This window comes from Tenrec ecaudatus, chromosome 4 (assembly GCF_050624435.1).
Source record: "Tenrec ecaudatus isolate mTenEca1 chromosome 4, mTenEca1.hap1, whole genome shotgun sequence".
NCBI classification, from domain to species: domain Eukaryota; kingdom Metazoa; phylum Chordata; class Mammalia; order Afrosoricida; family Tenrecidae; genus Tenrec; species Tenrec ecaudatus.
The window spans coordinates 75019152-75043230 of NC_134533.1; the positions used below are offsets into that span (position 1 = coordinate 75019152).

A 24079-nucleotide genomic window follows, 5' to 3' on the forward strand; every position below is an offset into this window, starting at 1 on the left:
CGCAGGAGTTGCATCCTGGGACTTATAGTTTTCTCTAGATCATGTGCGGCTCACTGGGTCGAAAATGAACTCCATCTCCCAAGAGGCATTGCGGCGAGTAGACGCGCGTACAGCCCCGCCTCTCCAGCTCTCAGGCCAGCTAACCTTAAAGGGGCCGCGACCCAAGTGGCAGCTCGCCGGGTGGCCTCCACTCCGGCTCCGCCCTGTTCCCCGCACCTCGCCCCTCCCCCCGCCGTGTCCCGCAGCCCCGCGGCCACGCCGCAGAGTCAGGCTCTCTGGGTTCAGGTTCGTGCAGAGCAGGGTGAAGAGATTGGACTTTGCAGTGGAAGCAGCATCCCTGCCGTCTGGGACCTGACAGAGGGCATCCCCATCCCACAGGGAGCAGAGGATCCGCCCTGACCTAGCCCGGCCTGAACACCCCGCCTGAACACCCCGCCCAGGAACCGGCTCAGAGGCAGGCACCGCTGGGGTCTGAGAGGTAAGGGGGCTTGGGGCTTTTGCATGGGGTAGGGGGAGGTATCTGAACCGTGGTCCATTGAGAGATTCGGATACGCACGTAGGGCTCTGAGAGCCAGGTGCAGGGAGGGGCCAGGGCTGAGTGTTATCTTGGGCCTTGCTGTGTGACCTTGGGCGAGTAGCTGTCCCTCTCTGGGCCTCAACCTTCTCCATCATCAAATGTATGTCTGGGAGATCCCTCCCAGTCCCCAGCCTTTCGTGGGCACACGGGCACTGGTATTGCTGGAGGGAGTTACTGAGTGGGACTTCAAGCTGAGGAGTCCTGAGGCTGAGACAGTGTGGGAAGGGTCCCTGTCATTCTCCGCACCCCCAGCCCCTGAGGGTATTCCGCCACACTGGCCCTTGCACGCCAGACTCTAAGGTGGTGCCTGCCCTTCAAGAAAGGCTGCAGGGGTGGGGGTGGGGTGGGGGAGTGTGTGTGTGTGTAGGGAGCGCCTAGAGAGTGGTATATGAGGGCCGCCCCAACTGGAGTGGTGAAGGTGGTAGGTTCCTAAGGAGGAAATAAATACCCCACCCTCTTTCCTTCTTCCACCTCACTTTCCTTGAGTAACAGAGCTGTTACTTTTTGCCATTAAAACCCTTTTCTTTCCAGGAGATAGACAGTTTGGTGGCCTTGACAAGGATCCCAGCAGTGTGGTGAGGGCTCTGTCTCAGGATTGCCTTGTGCAGAAAAAGTTCCATTTTACACAAAGTCATGGTGCTGGCTAGAGAGCTAAGGGGCGAGAGAGAGAATGGCACTTTCAGTATCAGAAGGGACAGCCTGGTGTCCCATCACCCAAAAGCATCCGAGGAGTCAAAGGATGGAGACCCTTCTCAACTGGGTGTGAGGTCAGAGAGGAGAGGGCATGAGCAGCCCAACTCTCAGGTACTGAGCAAGGGCTCACAGGGCTTGCTCCCCAGTGGGACGGGGGAGGTGTGAGAACTTCTGGAAGCCCTCTCAATCTTAGCAGATGCTGTGCACTTTGGACTTGAGGGTTAACCAGGAGCAAACATTTTTTTTTTTTTTGCTTTAGCTCTGATTGAATTCTTTTGAGTCCTTTCTAGAATGACTGAAGCTTCACTCAGCCCAGTCCTGTGACTACTGCAGGCCTGAGCAGAGGAAGGGACGGTGACTGGACTAAGATATAGACTAGTCTCTGGATGGCAGTTTAGGAGGTGCTTTCCTGGTTCTACCTCATTTTGCTGTACCATGTAGATCATCAGTCACTTGGTACTGTCATGGACACCTCTGTGCCTTGGACCAGACTGGGCACAGAGAGGGAGGTTGGAGGTGCTTCCTGCCCAGGGAGGGTCCCATTGGGAGGAGGGACAACCTGGAATCCAGTTATATTGCCGGGGGAGGAAAGAAGGGCAAGAAGGTTGTGGGAGGCCAGAGACTCGGATGATGGGGCAAGGAGGGGGCATTTGAGCTGGGTATTAAAGAGTGGTGGTAGTGGTTACGTACTCAGCTGCCAAAAGGTTGGGAGTTTTAAGCCATCAGATGTTCTTTGGGGAAAAGATGAGACAGTGGGCTTCCACACAGGTCATAACCTTGGAAACCCTACGGGACAGTTCTGCTCTGCCCTGCAGGGGTCATTATTGGTTGGAATCAACTTGATGGTAATGGGTTTGATCTGGTTTGAGTATTGAAGGCAGAGTCAGGATTTGCAAGTAGACAAGAGAGGGAGAAGGCTCTTCAAGCAGAGAGGGCATCACCACAAAGCAGCCAGTAGGAAAGAGCCAGTAGCCCAAATTCCAATAGAGTCACGACCCAACCATAGTTCTGTCATGTCCATCCCCACCCCTGCCCACCTTAGCTTAGGGGCACAGAAAGGGACTGAATGTCAGGCTCAGGAGTCAGTCATATCCTGAAAGGACCTGAGCAGAGGCATGGCAGGATGCTTATTGTATGGGGATGTGGGGCTGCCGATGCTTTCACGGTGGGTGGGAGAGATCAGGCAGGGATCCTGAAGCTTGAGCCAGGCCTGCATTGGGCCGGAGCTGCGTTGGAGCTGTGTGTGTGCGCACAATCAGACGCACGGGCACACTGGGTACTTAGGGCGTGATGCTGATGAGTCAGGCTCGTGACCATCAATAGGAGGCAATAACATAGAGGGTCATCTGAGAGGGACAGGGAGAGAAAGCCAGGCCTTCGGAGTGGAGAGCAGATGGGCTTCTTGTGGTTGGGACTCACGGGGTGCAGTAGCAGCAGAGTGGAGGGTGTAAGCCCACACTTTGGGGGAGGAACAGCCATCCTGGCTGGGGAAGTCAGGGAGCCATCTCCTCGTCTTCTGGACTCACAGACACCAGAAGAGGTGGAGGCAGCATGGCGTGGTCACTGTGGGGGGGCGGAGGGAGGTGGGGATAGAGGTGGAGCTAGATGCAAAGGATGATCCCTCATCTCCTCCAAGACATAGGCCTCTCCTGGAAGGGTAGACAGGTGTGAGGAGATGAGTCAGAGGATCATCTAGATGAGCAAGAAAGAGGAGCCAGTTTTGCATTTGGCTGCAGCTCCGGCGAGAGGTGGCAGAAGTGTGCAGCTGGCAGTGAGGGCAGACGGAGGCTGTGCCTCGTAGGATCAGCTAGCTCAGGAGCATTCCCTGACAGTGGCTCTTTTACATCTCCGTACCCACAGGGCCCAAGAAAAGACTCGTGAGCCCAGCCTTCTTCTTTTTGCATCTTGTCTCCACCCTCTGAGTAGATGGAGACCGGCCGACAGGGGAGAAGGCTGAGGAGGCAGGTAGGAGCTTGCCAAACCTGCAGCTGGTGAATAGGTAGCAGAGTATCCACATCTCATGTTTGTAATGCAGTTCTTCTGAGGGCGGACGCGGCTCTCTTCACCACTAGGTTTAGCATGAGGCAGTGTCTCTTGGCGCTGAGCCAGTGTCGATAGGCTGTCTCCTCACCCAGGGCCTAAGAGGTGATGGAACCTCGCCCAGGAGCACTGGCGCTGTGCTTCTGCCTTGCTGTAAGAGAGACCAGGGGCAGGGTCTGCGCACACCCTGCTGACCACATGCCTCTCTCCCTCTCTGAGCCTCAGTGTCCTCATTTCTGTTGTACAGACAGCCAACACTGTCCTCCCTCCCTTTTGTGGACTGCCACGGGGTCAGGTGAGGTAGAAGCTTCTAAAACCCACTTGCACGAATGTATCCAAGATACTATTGAGTGGACTTGCTGGTGGCCATGGTGACAGATGACCTCAGACTGCTTGCATGGGAGGGGGGCAGGTAGGCGGGGCCCACAGCCTGAACAGAGGCTGCAGGGCCGGCCGGCTTTCGTGAGCCCAGGCCTCCTTCACCCTCTGCTGCCTGCTGCCTTCTGTGGTACGTGTTGGGTAGGACGATAGGAAATGGTCCACATCTGCCCACTCAAGCCCCCGTCGTAAGTCAGGCCGGCATCATTTGGGATGCTGAACCGAGGTGGCTGACAGAGGGGTTTTGTTCAATATCACACAAGAAGTGGAGCCTCAGTCCCTAGTTTGATTTTCTGTCCACTTTCAGAGCCTTCTCTGCCTTGAGAGCTGCCGCCCTTACACCCTCCTCTCGGCAGGCCTGATGCCAGTAGCTCAGCGCCTTGGGTTTTCCGCTCAGCTCCCGTAATACTGGGATTTCTTGGCATCCTGGGCTGAAAGCATATCGACTCCACTAGCCGAGGGTCAGGGGTTAGGGACTAGATCGCGTTAATGGGTGGGAGGTGGCTAAGGAAAGAGGACCAGGGGCTGAAGGGCGACCCGTGTTGAAAGACACTTGGAAAGGCCTTTGGAGCCTCTGCCTTGCGTTTGCTTTCTCTCTGAGCCTGCCTGCATTCCGGGAGACCAGCAGCTCCTGAGAGGCCGAGGGTCTCTGCTTCTTAAAGAGAGGGCATTGGTATTTCCTGAGAACCACTTTATGCCCAGCACCATGCTAAAGGCTTTATGTTTGTCTTCACAACAACCCTGCAAGGTGGAAACAGGTGAAACTGCCGTCCCGCTCAGCATGGCTAGAGTTGGATACGCCGAGTGGACTGTCCATCTAAGAAGGGCAGGTCTTGTCCCGGAGCACCGTTAGCAAAGCAAATACCAAGAGGACGGTTTTCACAACCGCAGGGACACAGCTGGAGGGTTCGCAGGGGTGGGCGGGGACTGAGGCAAACGGAAGGGGGAAGTTTGAGGGCAGACAGGTGTTAAGTTGGGTCAAGCGAAAAGGGAGGCCCTAGAAGAGGGAGGGGAGGAAAAAGTGGGGTTGAGGTATAGGGGGACGAATGGGGAAGCGATTGGAAGGTTAGCTACATTGTTGAGTTCAAAGTCGATCTGAATTGTAAACCTTGCTTATTTCACAAGGAAAGTTAAAAATGAGAGAGAGATGGGAACGGAGGCTCAGAGAGTCCAAGCAACCTGGATGGTAAGCAGAACACAGATCCGCTTCCCTTGACACATACAAGGAAGTACATGGTCTAAGCCCACCACCTTCCCAGGGTCCAAGTGCTTCTGAAGGTACCAGTTTGGAAACACCTCTAACCATGGTAAACACTGAAGAGGTGCCCACTTTGGCAGTAGCTGGCATGGGAGACTCCAGCTACTGATAAAGTCCTCTTCCTGTGTAGTCTGGCAAGAGAGACACATAAACAGAAGGGTGTGCACTGCCACGAAGCACATGCAGTAATGGAGGTCTGCCAAGGCGGTGAGCTAGGACCGAGGGCTGGCATGGGCAGAGTTGGGGCCTACAAAATACCCAAGGTTCAGAATCAAACATTTCTGGCTTGTCTTTGTACCATCTTTGTGCCTCAAAAAATAAGTAAATAAAGAGTAGCTATTTTCAGAGCCAATACATTTAATTGAACACCTACTGCACACCAAGCTTTGGACCAGCTCCTGCCTAGAATGGGATTATACAAAGAAGCAAGAAACAGCATTGCCCTCTAGGAGCTGAGAGATGGATATTGAGAAAACAAGCTGTACTGAGCCAGCCTGAGCGTCAGGAGCCAAAGCAGGTCATTATGGGAAGGTTTCCTGGAAACTGTGTGGGGAGGGGGATGGGAAGGTATTGTGGCTCTCAGAGGACTAAGGTACTACCAGTAACCCCCCTGCACTCTGCATTTGTTCATACAAGAAATGCCTGCTGGGTGCTTGGAGCTAAGAATGTGGTGGCTAAGATGTGGCTAATGTGGAGTGAGCTAAGAACACATGACATGGTTCCTGTCTCCGGGAACCACCTCCGAGGACATAGTAGGGAAAGAAGAATCCAGTCAAATGGCCAGTTTTTGCCGAGAGCTGAGCTGAGGTCTGAAGGGTTAACCAAGCGGAAAGGAGGGCAGAGCTTATACAAAGGCCAGTGGAATATGAGACTTACATTGCCGAGAAAGAGCAAGGGGCTGGAGAGGCAGCAGCCCGGGAGGGGGGGAGGGAGGCCTGAAGACCAACCCCAAGGTAGGGCTGGAGCACAGAGAGAAGATGCTTCTCTTCAGCGGAGGGAACATGGACCCAAACAAGCCCAAGCTTACTGGAGAGAGAGGCCACAGATGGCCAGAGGGATCGAACGCAGGGACAGACTCCTGCCTGGAGGACCACAGCATTGACAGTGAGGACAAGGTGGTTGAGATGAGCTTTGAAGGAAACGGAGAGCTTCCTGGTGATGTAATCTTTACGAGGTGGGCTGATAATCTCAAGGTGTGCAGTTCAAAACCGCCAGCTGAGGCTTTCTAGTCCCATGGAGTTACAGTCTCAGAAACCCACAGGGGCAGTTCTACCCTGTCCTTACAGGGCCACTATGCTTCAGAATCAACTCCATGGCAGCCTGGTTGTGTGCAGGCCTGGGATGGGGGTAGAGGTCTTGGGAGAGATGTTTCTGGTCCGGGGCAGCTGGAGGGCATTTGGGAAAGGGTCAGGGGTGGGGCTGAGCAGACTCCGGGGAAACCCGTGCAGCCCTCGGGGCTCTCTGAGCCGCCCCTCACTGGAGGTTCTGTTGCCTTGGCCTCCCCTCTGAGCCGCAGCTTCTAGCTTCAGCTTGGGTCTGCCCCCGGCGTGGGTGAAGTCATCGGTGAGGCCTGGAGGAGGGAGGGCAGAGAGGTGGATCCGGGTCCACAGGCTGCCATATGGGTGGGATAATGGAGCCCAAGTTGCCGTGTGTGTCGATTAGATAAAAGAGCCCAACATTAAATCTACCCCTCACCGGGATGGCCCTTATGGCTGGATTCCCAGTCTGTCTGGTTTCACAGCCGAGGCCCCAAGGCCGCGTTGCTCACCTCCCTCATGGGGAGACGGGCCACAGCCCTTGAGCCCCACAAGCTTCCGGGGGGCAGCATGTGACCCCGCGCCCCTGTCCCCACAGCCCAGCCAGCATGGACAAGATCCTGGAGGCGGTGGTGACGTCGTCGTACCCGGCCAGCGTGAAGCAGGGGCTGGTGCGGCGCGTGCTGGAGGCCGCGCGGCAGCCGCTGGAGCGCGAGCAGTGCCTGGCGCTGCTGGCGCTGGGCGCGCGCCTCTACATGGGCGGCCCGGACGAGCTGCCGCGCCGCGTGGGCTGCCAGCTGCTGCACGTGGCCGGCCGCCACCACCCCGACGTCTTCGCCGAGTTCTTCAGTGCGCGCCGCGTGCTGCGCCTGCTGCAGAGCGGCGCCGGCCCGCCGGGCGCCCGCGCGCTGGCCTGCGTGCAGCTGGGCCTGCAGCTGCTGCCCGAGGGCCCCGCGGCCGACGAGGTGCGCGCGCTGCTGCGGCGCGAGGTGCTGCGCGCCGTGTGCGAGCGCCCGGGGCCCGCCGCCTGCGCCCAGGTGGCCCGGCTGCTGGCGCGCCACCCCAGCTGCGTGCCCGACGGCCCGCACCGCCTGCTCTTCTGCCAGCAGCTGGTGCGCTGCCTCGGCCGCTTCCGCTGCCCGGCCGAGGGCGAAGAGGGCGCCGTGGGCTTCCTGGAGCAGGCGCAGCAGGTGAGCGGGCTCCTGGCGCAGCTGTGGCGCCAGCAGCCGGCAGCCATCCTGCCCTGCCTCAAGGAGCTGTTCGCCGTCATCTCGAGCGCAGGTGCGTGGGCCGGGGCGGGGCGCACGCGGGCCCTGGGGGAGCCCGAGGGGGGCGATGCTTGTGCAGTGGCGGGGCCCGTGCAGGTGTGGCATGGATGACAGGTGGAGGTGAGCCTCTGCCCTGCCACCGTGAACCTCTTCTGAGGGCTGTGTGCTGGGGAGGCAGGCAAGAATGGGCAGCCTGAAGGACTCCGATCAGTCTGACGTGGGGACGAGGGCCCGGGAAGCCAACGGGCATCACGTGCCTGGGGTTGGGTGCCTTTTATAGAAGTGATAGCTTTGGAGTCAAATCTCGACCGGAAAGGAGTCTCAGGCAGCAGGGACAAGGTTTCTAGGGAGGCACGGGGAGACTGGAAACCCATGCCCCTCCATAGCCAACAGAGGAATTTGTACTGTCGTGTAAATGACCGAAACAAGGAACCAAATGCACCTGGCAGAAGGAACCGCGGCCGTGTACGTGTAAGGACCTGGGTCTCTCATCTCAGTGCCCGTGCGCCGCCTGGAGCAGACAACTCTCCCGGGTCCACCAAACCACTCTGCCCTATTCCCACGCAGCCCCACAGCCGGGGTTCAGGGCTTCATGTACTTGGCCTGCACAGGGCTGGGCCCCAAAGCTGTACCAGTGAGAGTGTGTGGTGCCATCGAGTTAATGTGGACTCCTAGACGGGATGCTGATGGCCTCGAAGTGCTTGCTTTGCACAGCCGCCAGCCTAATTCCTTTGCAGCAGGAGGGCATGCGTGATGGGGGAGGGGAGGGGCCTGCTGGCCCTGCTAAACTCAGCCCTGCTCCCTGTTCCAGAGGAGGAGCCGCCATCTAGTGCCCTGGCCAGTGTGGTCCAGCACCTCCCATTGGAGCTCATGGACGGTGTCATCCGGAACCTCAGCAACGACGACAGCGTGACAGATTCCCAGATGCTGACTGCCATCAGCAGGTGCAGTGCTGAGAGCCAGGTGGTGGTCCAGATGGAGCCCCCTCTGCTAGCTGGGGGCCCTGGCTAGACGTAGAGTCAGAGGGCCTAGGCCCTCATGCTTGTTCATTCTTCAGTCCTTTCTTGGGCTCCGATCTGTGCCTGCCCCAGAACTAGATGGTGGGGAATGCTGAGAGCCCTGCCCTGGTGAAGCTGTCAAGCTAGGTACCAGCCGGGTGTGACCCTGGACAAGATCAGTGAACCCCTGTAAGCTGCAGTTTCTTCTCCTATGAAAGGGAAGGTGGGCGATGGTGTCAGAAGTCCTCAGGTTCTGTGGTGATGTATAAGAAGGCAAAAGTGCTTCTCGAAGTGGCAAATGTGAGCGTCTGCAGACTCGTCAGCTCCCAGAACTCTTGACTTCATGTGAACGTCATCTCACCTGTGCACTAGCCACACCTACCTGTTCGGTAATCTCAGACTCTGCTGTCTGCTCCATCCCCTGGCATGCCTTCCTGGGCCATTCTGTCCATCTCTGTGTGCAGAGCCACCTTCTCCATAGGCCCTTCCTCATTTCCCAGTCTTTTTTTTTTCCTTTTGGTGAAAATTACACAGTAAATTTCATTTTCATTCCACAATTTTTAGACATGATAATGAATGACATTGGTTAAGTTCTTTCATTGCATCAACAGTCTGTCTCACTTCTGTTATTACTTCATCTCTGCTCCCTGGTGGCCTTTAACAACCATCTAGTGTTGCTAGGGTGGCTTCAACAACTAGAAGTTTATTCACTCACAGTTTAGGAGGCTAGAAGTTCAAGTTTAGAGTGCTAGCTAGCTCTAGGGGAAGGCCTATGTTGACTCTGGAGGTAGGCTCTTGTCTCTTCTCAGCAATGTGGACCTAGATTGTTTTGAAGATCTACGTGTCTCGGCATCCATCTTTCCCTGCATCTTGGAGGTTCTCAGCACAGGGGCACTGAATAGAAAGGCTGTACTCTACTTGGAGCTCTTCTTTCTTTCAGGGCGCCTCCCCCCACCTCTCTGCTTACTTTTCTCCTTTTATCTTTTGTGAGATAAAAGGTGATGCAGGCCACACCCAAGGGAGCTCCCCTTACTGAGGGCTGAAAGCTAAGAGTGTCACATCCGCTCAAACCCCATACACTGTAACTGACCTCACCATGGGGATGAGCACATCATTACGTAACTGCCAAGCCACTGAGAATCGTGCCTCAGCCAAATTGACACATATTTTGGGGGAGACACAATTCGATCTATGAACCCAACCTTCTTACCTGTGCTTTCCAAAAGGTATTGACCTCTTGGATGATATAAATTTTTTTTAAGTTTATAACATAACATGGGGGACAGTCTTTTCTTCTTTGGGCTAAACTGTTCTATGATTTAAAGGTGGCTGCAACAGGTGGTTTCCATGTAATTGAAGAACCACTAAGGGCCATAAGCTTGGGGGTTCCTCCAGACTCACTCAACAGGTCCAGCAAACCTGGATTCCTTAAGTGTTGGAAGTTCTTTTCCACATACCATACCAACCGGAAATTTTGGAAAATTTTAGTTAGAAAATTTCGGGTCAGCGTATACTCGAGTATATATGGTATTTCCAATTTTATGAGGACTTCTCTACTGCTATGTTCCTGCTCATATATTTCAGTAGTGATAGTCGGGCACCATCTAGTTTTTCTGATCTCAAGGAGTAGGAAGTTCATGAAGACACTTATTCTGGTAGTACAATTCCTTTTCTGATTCTTGGGTTTTCTTTTTATTCTTCTTGTTTCTAGTAGCTAAGAAAGTGGCCTCTAGAAGTAGCTTCTTGAGTTCAAATCCCGACGCTACTACATCTTGCCTATTCAACTTTGGACAAGCTCCTCAATTTCTCTTTCAGTTTCCTCGTCTGTCCAGTGGAGTACAATATAAGCCATCGCAGGGTGTTCATTGGAGATAGCATGAGATAGTATGAGTGCCCAGAACAGTACCAGAAATGTGAGCAGTTGTCATCAGCTCTGCTCTGCCCTCTCAGGGTTGGCCCGCATTATAGCACACAGATGCCGAGTAGACTAATACCTGTCCTTTTTCTGAGTACCTGCTTTCTGTGGCAGTTGCATGTTCCGTCTGCCCGGACATTGTTGTTCAGATGAGTAACATAGAGCCGTGCCTGGTACAGAGTGACTACTACACAGACATTAGCTAATCTCTTTTCAACTGTACTGCAGTCCTTTGAGGTAGGTACTTCCGCCATTGTATTTATGAGACAGGCTCAGAGAGGGGAAGAGGCTTGTTCTGGGTCACACACAGCCAGGGGCTTGCAGTTGCCAGAGCTCCTGCCCCAGGGGCTGTGCTCCCCCACGGTACTGGGGTGAGGCTTGCGATGTTGAGAGAATAGAGGTTCCTGCCAGGTTGGCTGTGAGCCTGGCTCCCACCTAGCTTCCTGGGCCAGTGGGGTCCTGCTCATCCCAGAGGCCCCAGGTGCCTGGTGCAGGTGTGAGGAGCCATGGGAACTCGGGACAACACTGCTGGTCCCTGGGCTGTCCTTACTCAGGTATCTGGGCTTCCCTCGGCCCGGTGTCACTGTCATTCCCCTCGCCAGGATGATAGACTGGGTGTCGTGGCCCCTGGGGAAGAACATTGACAAGTGGATCATTGCGCTGCTGAAAGGCCTGGCTGCCGTGAAGAAGTTCAGCATCCTGATCGAGGTTTCTCTCGCCAAGATTGAGAAGGTGGGTGGCCCTGTGCTCACCCAGGCGTGTGGCTTCCCGAAGGACACTTGCTAGTGAGTGCCCATGCGAGTCTGGAAGGCTGGGCCTCCAGGCATTGACCCAAACTTGCTGTGTGACTTGGGGGTCAATTCACTCCCCCTCTCTGGGTCTTAGGTTCATCCCCATTCATTCCTCTAACTGTTCACTGGAGCATGTGTTGTGTTGATCACTCTCGGTCTGTCTGTAACCCATCAGATATCTGCCGGTCATGCCGTCCACTTTGCCACGCACCATCTGTCCACGAACACCTCTGTTCCGGCTCCACATGAGTCTGTGACTCCCACTCGGCTGTGTCTGCCCAGGGCCACGCCCCTCTCTCAGGCCAGTGGCTGCCTCTGCCTTGGGTGGCTTAGCCAGGGGGGCCCTAACCCAGTGACTCTCTTCCAGGTCTTCTCCAAGCTGCTCTACCCCATTGTCCGGGGCGCCGCCTTGTCTGTCCTCAAGTACATGCTCCTGACCTTCCAGCACTCTCACGAGGCCTTCCACCTGGTGAGGACCCCTGCCCGCTGCCTCAGGAACAGGTCCCCCGGCAGGCCCTGTAGACCAGATGTGCTGGGTTGGGGGTAGAAGAGGCAGCTTGGGAAGCCCATGACCCTGGAGGCCCCATCTCACAGATAGGAAACAGGCTCAAGAATGTGTTCCTTGGGCGCCCCACGGTGCCAGGCATGGAGGGAAAGGGGCAACATGAGACTTCATTTAGCTCCCAGCATCGTCCCTCGAGCCAGCGAGGTGCTGTGGTGCTCTCCGTGTTTCAGACAGCTTAGAGGGCATGTCGCTTATCCCAGGTCCACTCCGGGGAGTGGTACAGGCCAAGCTTTGAGACTTCCAACTCCGTGTCCTTCCTCCCTGCTGCCAACCTGAACCCCCGGGAGCCTCCTTTCCAGCTCGGCTCCTTCTGCTGTCCTCTGGGACCCTCCCTTGGGCAAGCCAGCCAGTCTCTAGAGCAGTGGTTCTCAACCTTCCTAATGTCGTGGCCCTTTAACACAATTCCTTATGTTGTGGTCTCCCCCCCCAACCATAAAATGATTTTTGTTGTTACTTCATCACTGTCATTTTGCTACTGTGATGAATTGGGCAACCCCTGTGAGAGGGTCATTGTAACCCCCCCAAGGGGTCGGGACCCACAGGTTGAGAACCGCTGGCCTAAGGTCTTCTCCGTGGGTCAGTTGACTGAGGTTAAACAGGGCAGACTTGGTCTCAGTATCCTGCTCAACCCCGTGAAGAGGGTAGGACACATCCTGCTGTATAGATGAAGAAACTGAGGTAGGGTGTCTGAGGTTACAGGTCTTGTAAAAGGAATCACTTGCCAGCAGAACTTAGGGCCTTGGCTGGGCAGGGAGGACGGGGGCCAGGTGGGCAGGCCCCGGGGCCTCCCGGAGCTCTGGGCTGCTATCCTGTGTCTCCAGTGGGACAGCTGGTGCTGAGCTGGCCCCTCTCTGCTCTCACAGCTCCTTCCTCACATCCCCCCGATGGTGGCCTCTCTGCTCAAGGAGGACTCAAACTCGGGGAGCAGCTGCCTGGAGCAGCTGGCAGAGCTGGTGCACTGCATGGTGTTCCGGTTCCCAGGCTTCCCGGACCTGTATGAGCCCATCATGGAGGCCATCCAGGTGAGCGACCTGCAAGGGCACCAGCACTGGCTTGTCTGCCCCCCACCTCCACTCCATCACTTGGCCGTTCACCCTCTCGGGCCAGGCCCAGTGGGAGCCCCTCTCACGATTGCTCTTGAGTCTTTGCATGGGTCTCTGACGGTACACACTTCTCTTGTTCTGCCAGCAGAGCCAAGGCTTCTTTAAGGCTCTGCTCAAGGGTCCCTATCACACCCCCACCCCCCGCCCCCCAGAAACCTTCCCTGGTGACACTCAACACCCTTCCTCCTGCACCTGGCTGGGTGAAGGCCGCTCTGGGCACCCACAGCGCGGCTGTAGCACTCTGTCCCAGATGCCAGTGCCAGGCTTGTGAGCACTACGGAAACTGGGAGGGCTCACAGCAGCTCACAGGGCAAGGACGGGCAGGAGACCAAGCAAAGCCCTGCCCCAGAGGAGCTTGCCGCTTTGTGGGAGCGACAGACAGACTTGTAACTGGGACCGGAGCAGCCTGTGAAGGGGCCGCAGAGCAGCGAGGACCCCCAGTGGGGACAGCGCTGCCCCAGGGTGAGGCCGTGGCGGCTGCAATGGAGAGGGCTTGGTAACCAGGGCTTGCGAGCTCGTTGGGACGCAGGCAGCGTGAGGAGCAGCCACCGTGAACAGCTGCAGCCACTGGGCTACATTTGGCAGGGCTTACTAGCCCGAGCTTCTGCCTGCTCACGCTCCCCAGAGCCCGCTGGAGCAGACATTGAGGTTACTTACTGCTATTTCAGTTTCGTAGCTGAGGAAAAGGAGACTCGGACAAGGCCAGAGTTGGTGAGAAACAAAGCTCGGCCTGGGATGGCTGAGCCTGCTGCAGAAGGGGCAGGTCGGGCCAGCTAGGCAGGCGGGGGTCTTTTCCAAATCTCTGACTGACCCTACTTTCTGCAGTAGGGGAGACAGAAGAGCCTGAACAGGGACCCAGGACAAACCACATAGCCGTGCTTGTTATGGTGTAACGCCGGCATGTTGGGAAGAGTCAGAGGAAGTCCGAGGAGAAAGAATTCCAGCATGGTTAGGGACCGATGATGCTGTTCCTCCCCAGAGTGTTGGGGGCTGGTGAATGAGAGGGCCAGTCTCCGTCACCACGGGGCTTCACTGCCCTGCCTGGGGGACAGGCAAGGGTCCAGGGAAGGGTGGACACGTAAAGCCAGCCCCTAGGAAGGCATTACTGTGGGTGAAAGAGTGATTTAAGCAAAGTATGATTCCAAGTAGACATCAAGGAAATCACGTGCCGGACCTGGGATCTGGATCGAAAACACAAAAACAAGAACCCAAACCGGCACCCAGTGGCCCACTCTCCTGTGAACTTAGGAGTTCAACTGTGTGCCCATCTTCTGGCCTGGCACCTCCAGGCTCAGCATGAACCTGGAGAAGGGATGCACATTTGTATCGCCCGGGGAAACACACACAGCGGCACGGACAAACGCCCGTAGGACAGATGGTCACCCCAAACTACAAAACACACCGGGGAAGCAGCCCTCACCAGTGACGTGCCGGCAGATCGAAGCAACAGCTCCGATGGTCGCCACCTCGGTTTTTCCAACTTCTCTCGGGAAAGGGTTTCTTCAAAGCGTGACCCTCCCCCGAAGGGCTGTCCTCATAGATAGCTTGTTAACATAGCGTCCCTGCGGTTGAAAGCTTCAGAGGACGGGACTTCTGCTTGTTGGGGATGCTGCCTCCAATTCCTGGCACTAGAATGCAGGTCGATCGATAACTCTGAGGGGCTGTGACCGCTCCTTTCTGCTGACGGTTTCAAGCTGGTGGACGGGCTCATGTCCTGTCTTGTGTCCTCTGCCACATAAATGTCTGAGTGGGTGAATGGAGCGGCACAGCATCGTGACTGCTCTGCGAGGAACGCTGTGACAGAAGTGGAGCTCAGCCTGTACTGGTGCTGGTGGGAAAGCACGGCGAGCGACCCAGGCTCTGCACACGAGGGGTGCGGATGTGGGCCAAGGTGAACCGCCAGTGTCTGCCCCACCATGAATAGATAGCACGCTCTATGTGAAGGCGTCCTGGGGAGCTTCACAAAGAAGGGATTTAACCGTTAGACCCTCAGCAGATAGAGACACCCCAGATGAACCAGGGGAGTTGGGGGGGGAGGGCATGGAGGTGGGAAGGTGCAAGCCCACGTCCCTAGTGGTATGGCTTAGTGGAGGGCTGATCTGGAAAGGCGAAGCGGGCCTTTGAAAGCCAGAGTCCTTCTGCTGAATCCTGAGTGAGGACCTGGGTGTCTGGAGGTTTCGCCAGGTCCTCAGCATCAGAAGTGGCGACCTCATGCAGAAGACCAGGCCTAGGGGTGGGATAAAGACTGGTGGAACCCCCGAGCATGGCCTTGAGGCCGGGCACTAAGCTCACCCCCAAGGCTCGGTTTTCAATTAAACAGCGGACAGGCCTGCAAGGTAAACTAGGAAGGTACACCCTCCTTAGACTAATCCACCCTCTGAGATCAAGGGCCAAGTTGAAAGGGTCAGGAAGGGAGGAGGGAGGGGACTGGAGACGCAGGGAGGAAGTGGGCCGGACCGCATTCAATGAAGTTGGAAATGAATGAGCGGACATCCAGCTTTTTAAAGAGTGGCGTGGACGATGGGAAGATGAAGCAGCCCCAAACAAACCCAGCGAAGAACCCTTCACAGTCATAACCGTGAGCCCCTTCGACTGCGCACACTGGAGAACCGGGCTCTGGGGCACAGGACGCGGTTCATCCTGTGGTTTTGACTTCTTGCTACAATCCAGTGAGAGGCAGGCAGCCAGGCACCAGCTGTGCTCCCGGCGGGCGATCCTGTTTAGAGAGCGCTGTCACCTGTGTCTGCAAGGCGTCCTTCGAGCTCACTCTCTCCGACACACCCACACCAGGCCGTGGCAGTTTCTCGGGGAGCTGAGGCCCTTGCTCAGGTACCTGTCCAAGGAAAACTTTAACATGAGGAGCGGGAGAGCTCTCTTTGAAGTTCTCCACCCCCCTATTCTTTTTTATTTTTTGAACAGTTTTATTGGCACTTCAGCCACCATGTAATACAATTCACTAATTTGTTCATCAAGAAGAATTGTGCAGTTCTCACCACATGCAACTCTAGAACATTTTCTTCTTCCTTGTACTCATTGTTACTCATGTAACATTTATTTTTTCGAATTGTGGCAAAAACACAGACAAGAAACCATTCTCCAGCCCCCCAACTTCTACATGTATAATTCAGTGCCATTGATAACACTTCGTGTTGCAGATCCACTATTGATATCCTTTTCCCAATTATCCCACCACATTGATCGAAACTCAGTGTGCCCTAAGCAACAACCTTGGAACGCCCCACAAACGTGTGTGCCTGCCCTGCCCAGAGGCCAGGCAGATCCCGGCAGCGTCCCCATTGTGGTGTGGGTGTGGCCACGGCCAGCACGTCCTCCGTTTAAGACTACTGAGTTGGCTTTGGGGATAGGGGGAAAAACCACAGTTGACTTTTTCTAGCACGGATTCTCCCCCCGGCCCGCGATCATGCACTGTGTGGTGCACCCCTGGGTGTGGGGTCTGCCTGGCTGCCTGTCTTCTTGGCTGTGTTCGTGACGTGGGGTGGCAGGATCGGGAAGGGAGACTAGGAGGAACAAACTTCAGAGAGAAGTGTATGAGCCGCCATCTTCCGGCTTCCCATCTGGTAGCAGCTTGATTTTGAAATTGTCTCTGAGAGGTGCTTGAGTAGTAGATGAACAAACACCACAACTCGCCGCTATCAAGTCACCTCTGACCCAGAGGCTGGCGTTGAGCTGTCCTGTGGTTTCTGAGACGGAAACTCTTTGGGAGTAGAAACCCCCTTCTTTCTCACAGGGGTTTGAACTGCTGACCTTGCGGTGAGCCGTCCGATGCACAGCTGAGCAAAGGTGCGAAACCCCTGCTGGAAACAAGACCTTCCACACCAGCCAACATGTGTACACTGGGAAGGCAAGCCCCTGGACAGTGGCTGGTGTGTAGCTCTGGAGCCTTCGACAAAGCTAGGCCATCGTGCATGGGATTCAGCAAGAGTGGGGCGGGAGGAGCCGGAATCAATGCCACCTAAATCTACAGGGATAACACGGCTCTGGGCTTAGGTGTTTTTCTTGAAATGTATTAGGACAAGAACTAGTGCTTGATTATATATATATATATATATATATATATATATATATATATATATATATATATATATATATATATATATATATAGTGCAGCAGCTTCATGTGATAACGGCTAAAAGAGTGGGGGAAGCCTCTGACCAGCCCTCTCCCACCGTCCCTTCCCGTTTGTAGGATCAGGTTCCAGGGCGGCGACACCAGCTTTTACGGCTGGCTCTGCAGACAAGGGCCTCGCTGTGGGCAAGCCCAGCAAAGTCTAGAATGCCCAACCAGAATCAGGCAGGTGTATCCCCAAGTGGTTGGTGACTGCTTAGAGTGCGCCCCATCGGCGACTCATCCTTCCCTGCCAAGCTCGGTGCCCTCGGGGAAGCCTTTGTGTGCCTGAACCGGAGATGCAGCACCAAAGACCGTGTGGGAGGCCCACGTCAAGATGAGACCCTGGCATGAATGTGCAAGCAGGGGCTGTGGTAACAATGCCTTTCATAAGGCTACCAAGCTAGACCCCAGTGGCTGGAGAATGAAAAGTCCCCAAAGATGCTAGTCTGCTCCATTCCCTGCCCCCCAGCCCCCATCTCTCCAGGTATTCCCCCACGTCTCCGGGGTCTGAGACTCACCGCGGTTTCGCTCACGGTGGCGGGTGCAGTTCAGTCCAGAGGGAAGCCCGATGCTGGGGCCACAGGACACGCTCCCCTCGAGGCTTTTCCCCGGGGACGAGACCACACCCCCTGCTTCTCAGAGGGCCCATTTTATACACAGCAGGGTCCTGTTCACAATTGCTTATCAGTGTCCTCTCCCACCTTCTCATGAGCTCCATGCAGGGAAAGGTCATTTCGTGGGTACAGCTCTCACCCTGATGTAAGAGTGTTCTCTCCCCCTGAACGGTAGCTTACTGATGTTTCTATGATCCGAGGCCTCCAGTGAGATGTTTCCAGCAAGCATTGGCTTCCTGTAATCTTAATCAGCCAGGCTTTCCCCGGCCGCTCCAGAAACAGGTTTCTCTCTGCTCTCAGCGGTAGCATGCAATTCCCGACAGCCATTGTAAGCGCTAGTAAGGAAGATAACCGTCAAAGGAAGAAAGAAGGCAGCTCGAGCCACACTCTCGACTAAAGTCAACACTCAATCTCGTCCCCTTCCTGTTCTCGGAGAAAATGTCTCCCAAATGGGACCCCAGGCACAGGCGAATGAAATCTAGACTAATTGTCCTAGGGCTGGCAGGGCCCTATCGGTTGACTATACCTCAGGGGCTGTTCGCACACATCTGTGGAGCATGTGTGGGGTGCTGCGTTCAGGAGGATGTGGGGTGGGCAGTGGTCCAAGGAGGCTTCTCAGAAGAGGCAATGTTTTTCAAGCTTGCCTGGTACTTACTGCCTTACCTGCTTGTGCCTCACATCCAGGACCTGCACGTGCCCAATGAAGACCGCATTAAGCAGCTGCTGGGGCAGGATGCCTGGACCTCACAGAAAAGCGAGCTGGCCGGCTTCTACCCCCGGCTCATGGCCAAGTCAGACACGGGCAAGATTGGTCTGATCAATCTGGGCAACACATGCTACGTCAACAGCATCCTTCAGGCACTGTTCATGGCTTCTGAGTAGGTGCTGGCTCCACTCCTTCCACCTGGGCTCCCTGGGGAGACATGCCCAGGAGGGGAGCTGGGAATGGAGGTGGGAGGGTGGGTCTTATCTGGCAATGTGGGCATGATTCCCTGGGGCCTGTGGACACCAGAAGGGCAGGCGAGAGACTCCAGAGGCCAGAGGTCATTGCCATGGTTGTAGGTCAAGTGGGGCGAGAACTCAAGATGAGGCTTTGGGTGGAACTGCAGTGGGCTGGCCGACGCCACTGACTCCTCCCCAGGGGTCCACTGGGCGTCAATGAGGTCTTCCAGGGCAAAGCACCCACCCTCTCCCCCAGCATTAGAGCTCCCTTGTCAACAAGCCGAGCGAAGGCAATCATGGAGTCCAGTCGTTGGCCTCAAGTGAGCATCCTCTCAGTTCCTCAGTAGCAGGGGTAGGCGCCCTCAACTCTAGGGCACCCTTTTGGTTTAGTTTTTCTGATTTCCATTCTTTTGCAGGCCACTGGTTTTGTAACACCTGCTTTAAAATGGCTTACCAGAAAGATGGTCATGTGCTGGTACGCTTGTAGCAATGTCCAGCCACTCTAAAAGCGTCCTCAGGGTCTGCACGGGCCACAGACACACCCAGCTACTCCGTGGAATTCGTCTGGAGAAACCCATGACCTATCTGCTCCTGGTTTTTCCCGGGACCTGGATTTGATGGGCTTCAGGGATCGTGGGCATGAGGGAGGGGCTCTTTCCTGTCTCCCTCTAAGTAGGAGCTTACCAGCCCTGTTGTGATCTCTGCTCTCATCACCTCCCCACTGTCACTTGAAGTCAGGGTAGTAGGAACTGTGGGCTGTGGAGGGTGGAGAAAGGTGGGCATTCTGAAGGCTGTTTCCTGGACAGGCAGGGGGCCTTCCAGAAGGGACAACTTAGAGCCCAGGAGCCACAGGACCTTAAGACAGAGTCCTTGAGCTGGAGGGCTGGAAGGGAATGCAGGGGTTATCTCGCTGCACCGTTTGTTATCCAAACCAAGGCTACTGCCCGGTCCCCGACGGCAGACACGCCCGCCTGGCTGTGCACCTGCTCCCCCTCCTCTTTGCCTTGCTGTGCTCCAGACTTGAGCTAGAAATTCCAGCTCTGTTGTCAGCCAGAGCTCTGAGGCTCCTGCAGGATGGGGTGGGGTATGGAGGCTCCCAGGGGCTCACCCTGGGGTTTCCTGCTTTGAAGCTTCAGACACTGCGTGCTGCGTTTGACTGAGAACAACTCACAGCCTTTGATGACCAAGCTACAGTGGCTCTTTGCCTTCCTGGAGCTCAGCCAGGTGAGTAGCGGGGGAGGGGAGGGGTACAGCCCCGTGAGTCGGGTGGGGCATAGCGGGTGAGTAGTGGGGACTAGGGTGGGATATCGCCAGGCGAGTGCAGAAGAGTAGAGTGGGGAGAGAGCATGCTGTCCACCCTCCATGATATTTGACTGACACCCTTCACTCCCTGCACCTGGCTCTAGCCCACGTTCAGGACTCATACCCCAAGCCCATGGGGAACAGAATGTCCTGGTAGGCCAGGAGAGGGTGCCTCACGAGCCGTGCCCGTGCTGTGGCAAGCAAGTCAGCCCTCCAGGCTGGTGGCTTCATTCACTGGGCCATCATTGTTTGAGCCCCTCATCCCCCTGCATGCCGCAGGCTGTCAGAGGCCCTGGCAACAGATAGCACCAAAAGCCCATGGCCGGGCATTCTGCGTGGTCCAGGGAGGAGGACACCACAGCCCTTGCCTCCTGGAGGTCCTGGCTTGGTGGCGTGGCACTTAAACGGAATCAGCGTGTTAGGGGCCTGCAGGGAGGGCGCCTTGGGAAGACATCGTGGACCAGGGGACACTGGAGGGGAGATTCTGTTTGGGTAGCAGGAAGGGCAGCCATCAAAGGCCTGGGGAGAAGTTAAGAGGTGTCTGGGAATTATAATTCCTTAGAGCAGTGGTTCTCAACCTTCCTAATGCTGCAGCCGTTAATACAGTTCCTCAGGTTGTGGTGACGCCCAACTATAACATTTTCGTTGCTACTTCATCACTGTCATTTTGCTACTGTTATGAATCAGGCAACCCCTGTGAAAGGGTAATTGGACCCCCAAGGGGGTCGCGACCCACAGGATGAGAACCGCTGCCTTAGAGGAAGAGCCTGCACCCCTTATCTGGATTTCAGTCAGGAAGCTGGGAAGTCGGGGGCAGAGACTCTTTGCCCAAGGCTGACCGTTTTCCCCTGCCTCCGCCCTAGCGGCCTGCCATTTCCCCAGAGAACTTCCTCTCAGCGTCCTGGACGCCCTGGTTCAGCCCGGGCACCCAGCAGGACTGCTCCGAGTACCTGAAGTACCTGCTGGATCGGTAAGCGAGCGCCAGGGCTCTAGGTGTGGGGTGTGGGTGGTGGCGGCAGCCCGGGGCTCCAGGTCTAGAGAGAGTCCCTGGGGAAGTCCCATACTCCATCTTCCCGGCAACGCACCTGTGTTGTGCATGTGCGAGTAGTGGAGCCGGGGGCAGGGTGGGCACCGAGTGTGGGGGCAGGAGGGTCAGTGTGAAGGCAGCAGGGCACTGCAGCACCCACTGCGTCCGTGGGAAGGGGAGGTGGTGTTTGCACACTGCTGCGCGTGCCTGAGGCTGCCCTTGGCCACGTGTGTGTCACTGGCCCGGGGCACACACACTTGGCGTGTGGGCGAGTGGAGAGCCACGGGCACGTGGCCGTGCCCATCTCCGCCTGCGGCGTGGCCAGAGGAGCGGGCTGGCGGTCCCTGGTGGTGGCCGGCGCGCTCTGCATGTGCGCCCGCTCGCTCGCTCCCCGCCGCAGGCTGCACGAGGAGGAGAGGACGGGCGCCCGCATCTGCCGCACGCTGCAGCAGTCCCGCTCGCCCTCGCCGCCCGAGGAGGCGCCCGGCCCCAGCCCGACGGCCGTGGAGAAAATGTTCGGGGGCAAGATCGTGACGCGCATCCGCTGCCTGCGCTGCCTCCACGTCTCGTCCAGGGAGGAGGCCTTCACGGACCTGTCCCTGGCCTTCCCCCCGCCCGAGCGCTGTCGCCGCCGCCGCCTGGGCTCGGTGATGCTCCCCGCGGAGGAGGCGCGGGCCCCGGCCCCCGGGCGGCGGCAGCGGAAGCACTGCATCACCGGGGACGTCCCGCCCAGCGTCTGGGACCTGGCCGGCCTGGCCTCCCCGGGGCCCGGGCCCGGGCGGCCGCGCGGGGAGCAGGCGCAGGTGCGCGCGGCGGAGGAAGGGGAGGGCGGCGCGGAGGCGGCGGCGGCGGCGGCGGCGGGAGAGGACCCGCGGGAGCAGGAGCGGCAGGAGGAGCAGAAGGAGGAGGAGAAGGAGGAGGAGAAGGGCGAGAAGGAGAAGGAGAAGGAGGCGGAGAACGAGAAGGAGGAGGACGAGCACAGCCCAGCGCCGGGCGCGCGCAGGGATGCCGCGGGCCAGGCGGGCGGCTCCGAGGGCTCGCGCTCCGTCCTGGACCTGGTCAACTACTTCCTGTCTCCCGAGCGGCTGACGGCCGAGAACCGCTACCACTGCGAGCCGTGCGCCTCGCTGCAGGACGCCGAGAAGGCGGTGGAGCTGAGCCAGGGCCCGCGCTACCTCATCCTCACGCTGCTGCGCTTCGCCTTCGACCTGCGCACCATGCGCCGCCGCAAGATCCTGGACGACGTGGCCATCCCCCTGCTGCTGCGCCTGCCGCTGGCCGGGGGCCGCGGCCAGGCCTACGACCTGTGCAGCGTCGTGGTGCACTCGGGCGTGTCCTCGGAGAGCGGCCACTACTACTGCTACGCCCGCGAGGGGACCGCCCGCCCGCCCCCGGACCGGCCGGAGGCCGAGAACCAGTGGTACCTGTTCAACGACACGCGCGTGTCCTTCTCCTCCTTCGAGTCGGTCAGCAACGTCACCTCCTTCTTCCCCAAGGACACGGCCTACGTGCTCTTCTATCGGCAGCGGCCCGGGGAGGGGCCCGGGCCGGAGCCTGGCTCCCCCAGGGCCTGGGCAGAGCCCACCCTCCACAAGGACTTGATGGAAGCCATTTCCAAAGACAACACCTTGTACCTGCAGGTGAGTCACCTGCTGGCGCCCCTTGCCTGCCCTCGGGTGGAGAAGGGCAGGTGGTGGTGCGGTGTGGGCCCCCCACGCCCCGGCCTCCAGTCGGATGGGTCAGTCCCCCTCCCCGCTTGTGTCCGCAGGAGCAGGAGAAGGAGGCGAGGAGCAGGGCCGCCTACATCTCCGCGCTCCCGGCTTCACCTCACTGGGGGCGGGGCTTTGACAAGGACAAGGATGAGGACGAAGGCTCTCCAGGGGGCTGCAACCCTGCCGGTGGCAACGGGGGTGACTTCCACAGACTGGTCTTCTAATGCGAACCCTGGCCCCCGGCCTGCTTCTACCTGTATGGGCCACCTCAGCCAACCTGCGGTGGGGGTGGGGGGTGGCCTTGACCTCTTCCTTCTGGGAGCCAGGTCCGGGCAGGCAGAGGTGCTCTGCCAGGTGGGGTCTGCGGCAACTGGCCTAGCCAGGAGGGTCTGGAGACAGACCCATCTACAGGTGGGAAAGATAGGTGGTCTTCAGGCTGGGATATGGAGGTGCCATCCAAGCCACTGAATTGGGACCCCCCCAATCCTGGCATCGGTCCCATGAAGACTACACCCAAGTGTCCTGGTGAACTTGCCGCAGCTTAGATGGACACGCTCTGAGCTTTGCTCGTCCTGGCGCCCCCACTCTGCCCCACCCGACGCTCCTGGACCAAGGGAAGCTGCTGTTCAGGAAACAGAACCTCACCGCTTCTTTCCCTGCCAAGCATCATTTCCGCCCCAAGTCCTGCCCGAGAACCATGGCTCCAGTGTCAACTGCAGAGCAGGCCCCCAACCTGGGCTCAAGGCAGGGGGTGTCGGGCTACACCTGGGGCCTTGCCTGTGTTTCTGCCTCTACCACACCCAAATGGCTGGGCCAGGGCGGGTTAGGGGCCACCCACGCGGGTGCCTTATATAGGTTCTGAATATAAGAGGGGTTCTGAGAAGAGGGGTGAGAAGCTGTCTGTCACGGGACCAGAGGCCAAGAATGGCATCAGGTCCCCCACCACAAGCCATGAAACTGAGGGGAGACCAGCTTCCCTCACAGGGAGAAGCCTGGAACCCCAACTTTCTCCCTTCCATCCTGCCCCGTCAGTGCTGAGATGCCACCATTTGCACCCCTCTGGTTAGGGAAGAGGCCTTATTTGACTGCAGGTAATTGTCTGTCTGGACGCCAGCGTCCATTCCGAGGAAGGCTGGCTGGCCTAGATGGTGGGGAGAGCAGGGCTGGGCCCTGGAGTGGAGACACGGATGGTGGCCCTTGAGGGGTGGATTGGGGTGGGCTCGATGAAGAGCAGATGTTGACATCATGGGCAATAACTCCCAGAGAACAGAGAGCAGCAGCCGTGTTCTCAAACAGGAATTAAAATAAGTTCTTTGAACCCTTTTCAGGAGTCGTTCTTGACTGTCCCCACGGCTGTGCAGTCTTGGGTTTCACAGTGTCCGGGCAGTGCCCAGGGTGGGGTCTGGCAGAGGCCTCTCATTCTGTATGACCTGGGGCACACTTCCCGCCCTGGCTTTCCCTGGGCAGGGTCCTTTTGCACCCACCCTGCCCACCCCTCTTGGAGAACAAAG

At 57.4% G+C, this 24079-nt stretch overlaps 1 protein-coding gene across 1 annotated transcript; it reads left to right on the plus strand.

Moving 5' to 3' along the window:
- The first annotated feature begins 162 nt into the window (after positions 1–162).
- Positions 163–23858, plus strand: USP35 (ubiquitin specific peptidase 35). Its single transcript, XM_075546350.1, has 11 exons — positions 163–478; positions 6801–7483; positions 8282–8414; positions 10986–11115; positions 11542–11643; positions 12603–12761; positions 18270–18463; positions 19658–19751; positions 20693–20799; positions 21257–22496; positions 22625–23858. Exons 2-11 carry the CDS (start codon positions 6811–6813, stop codon positions 22790–22792), a joined length of 3000 nt encoding a protein of 999 aa, XP_075402465.1. The 5' UTR covers positions 163–478; positions 6801–6810; the 3' UTR covers positions 22793–23858.
- Positions 23859–24079: the final 221 nt, after the last annotated feature.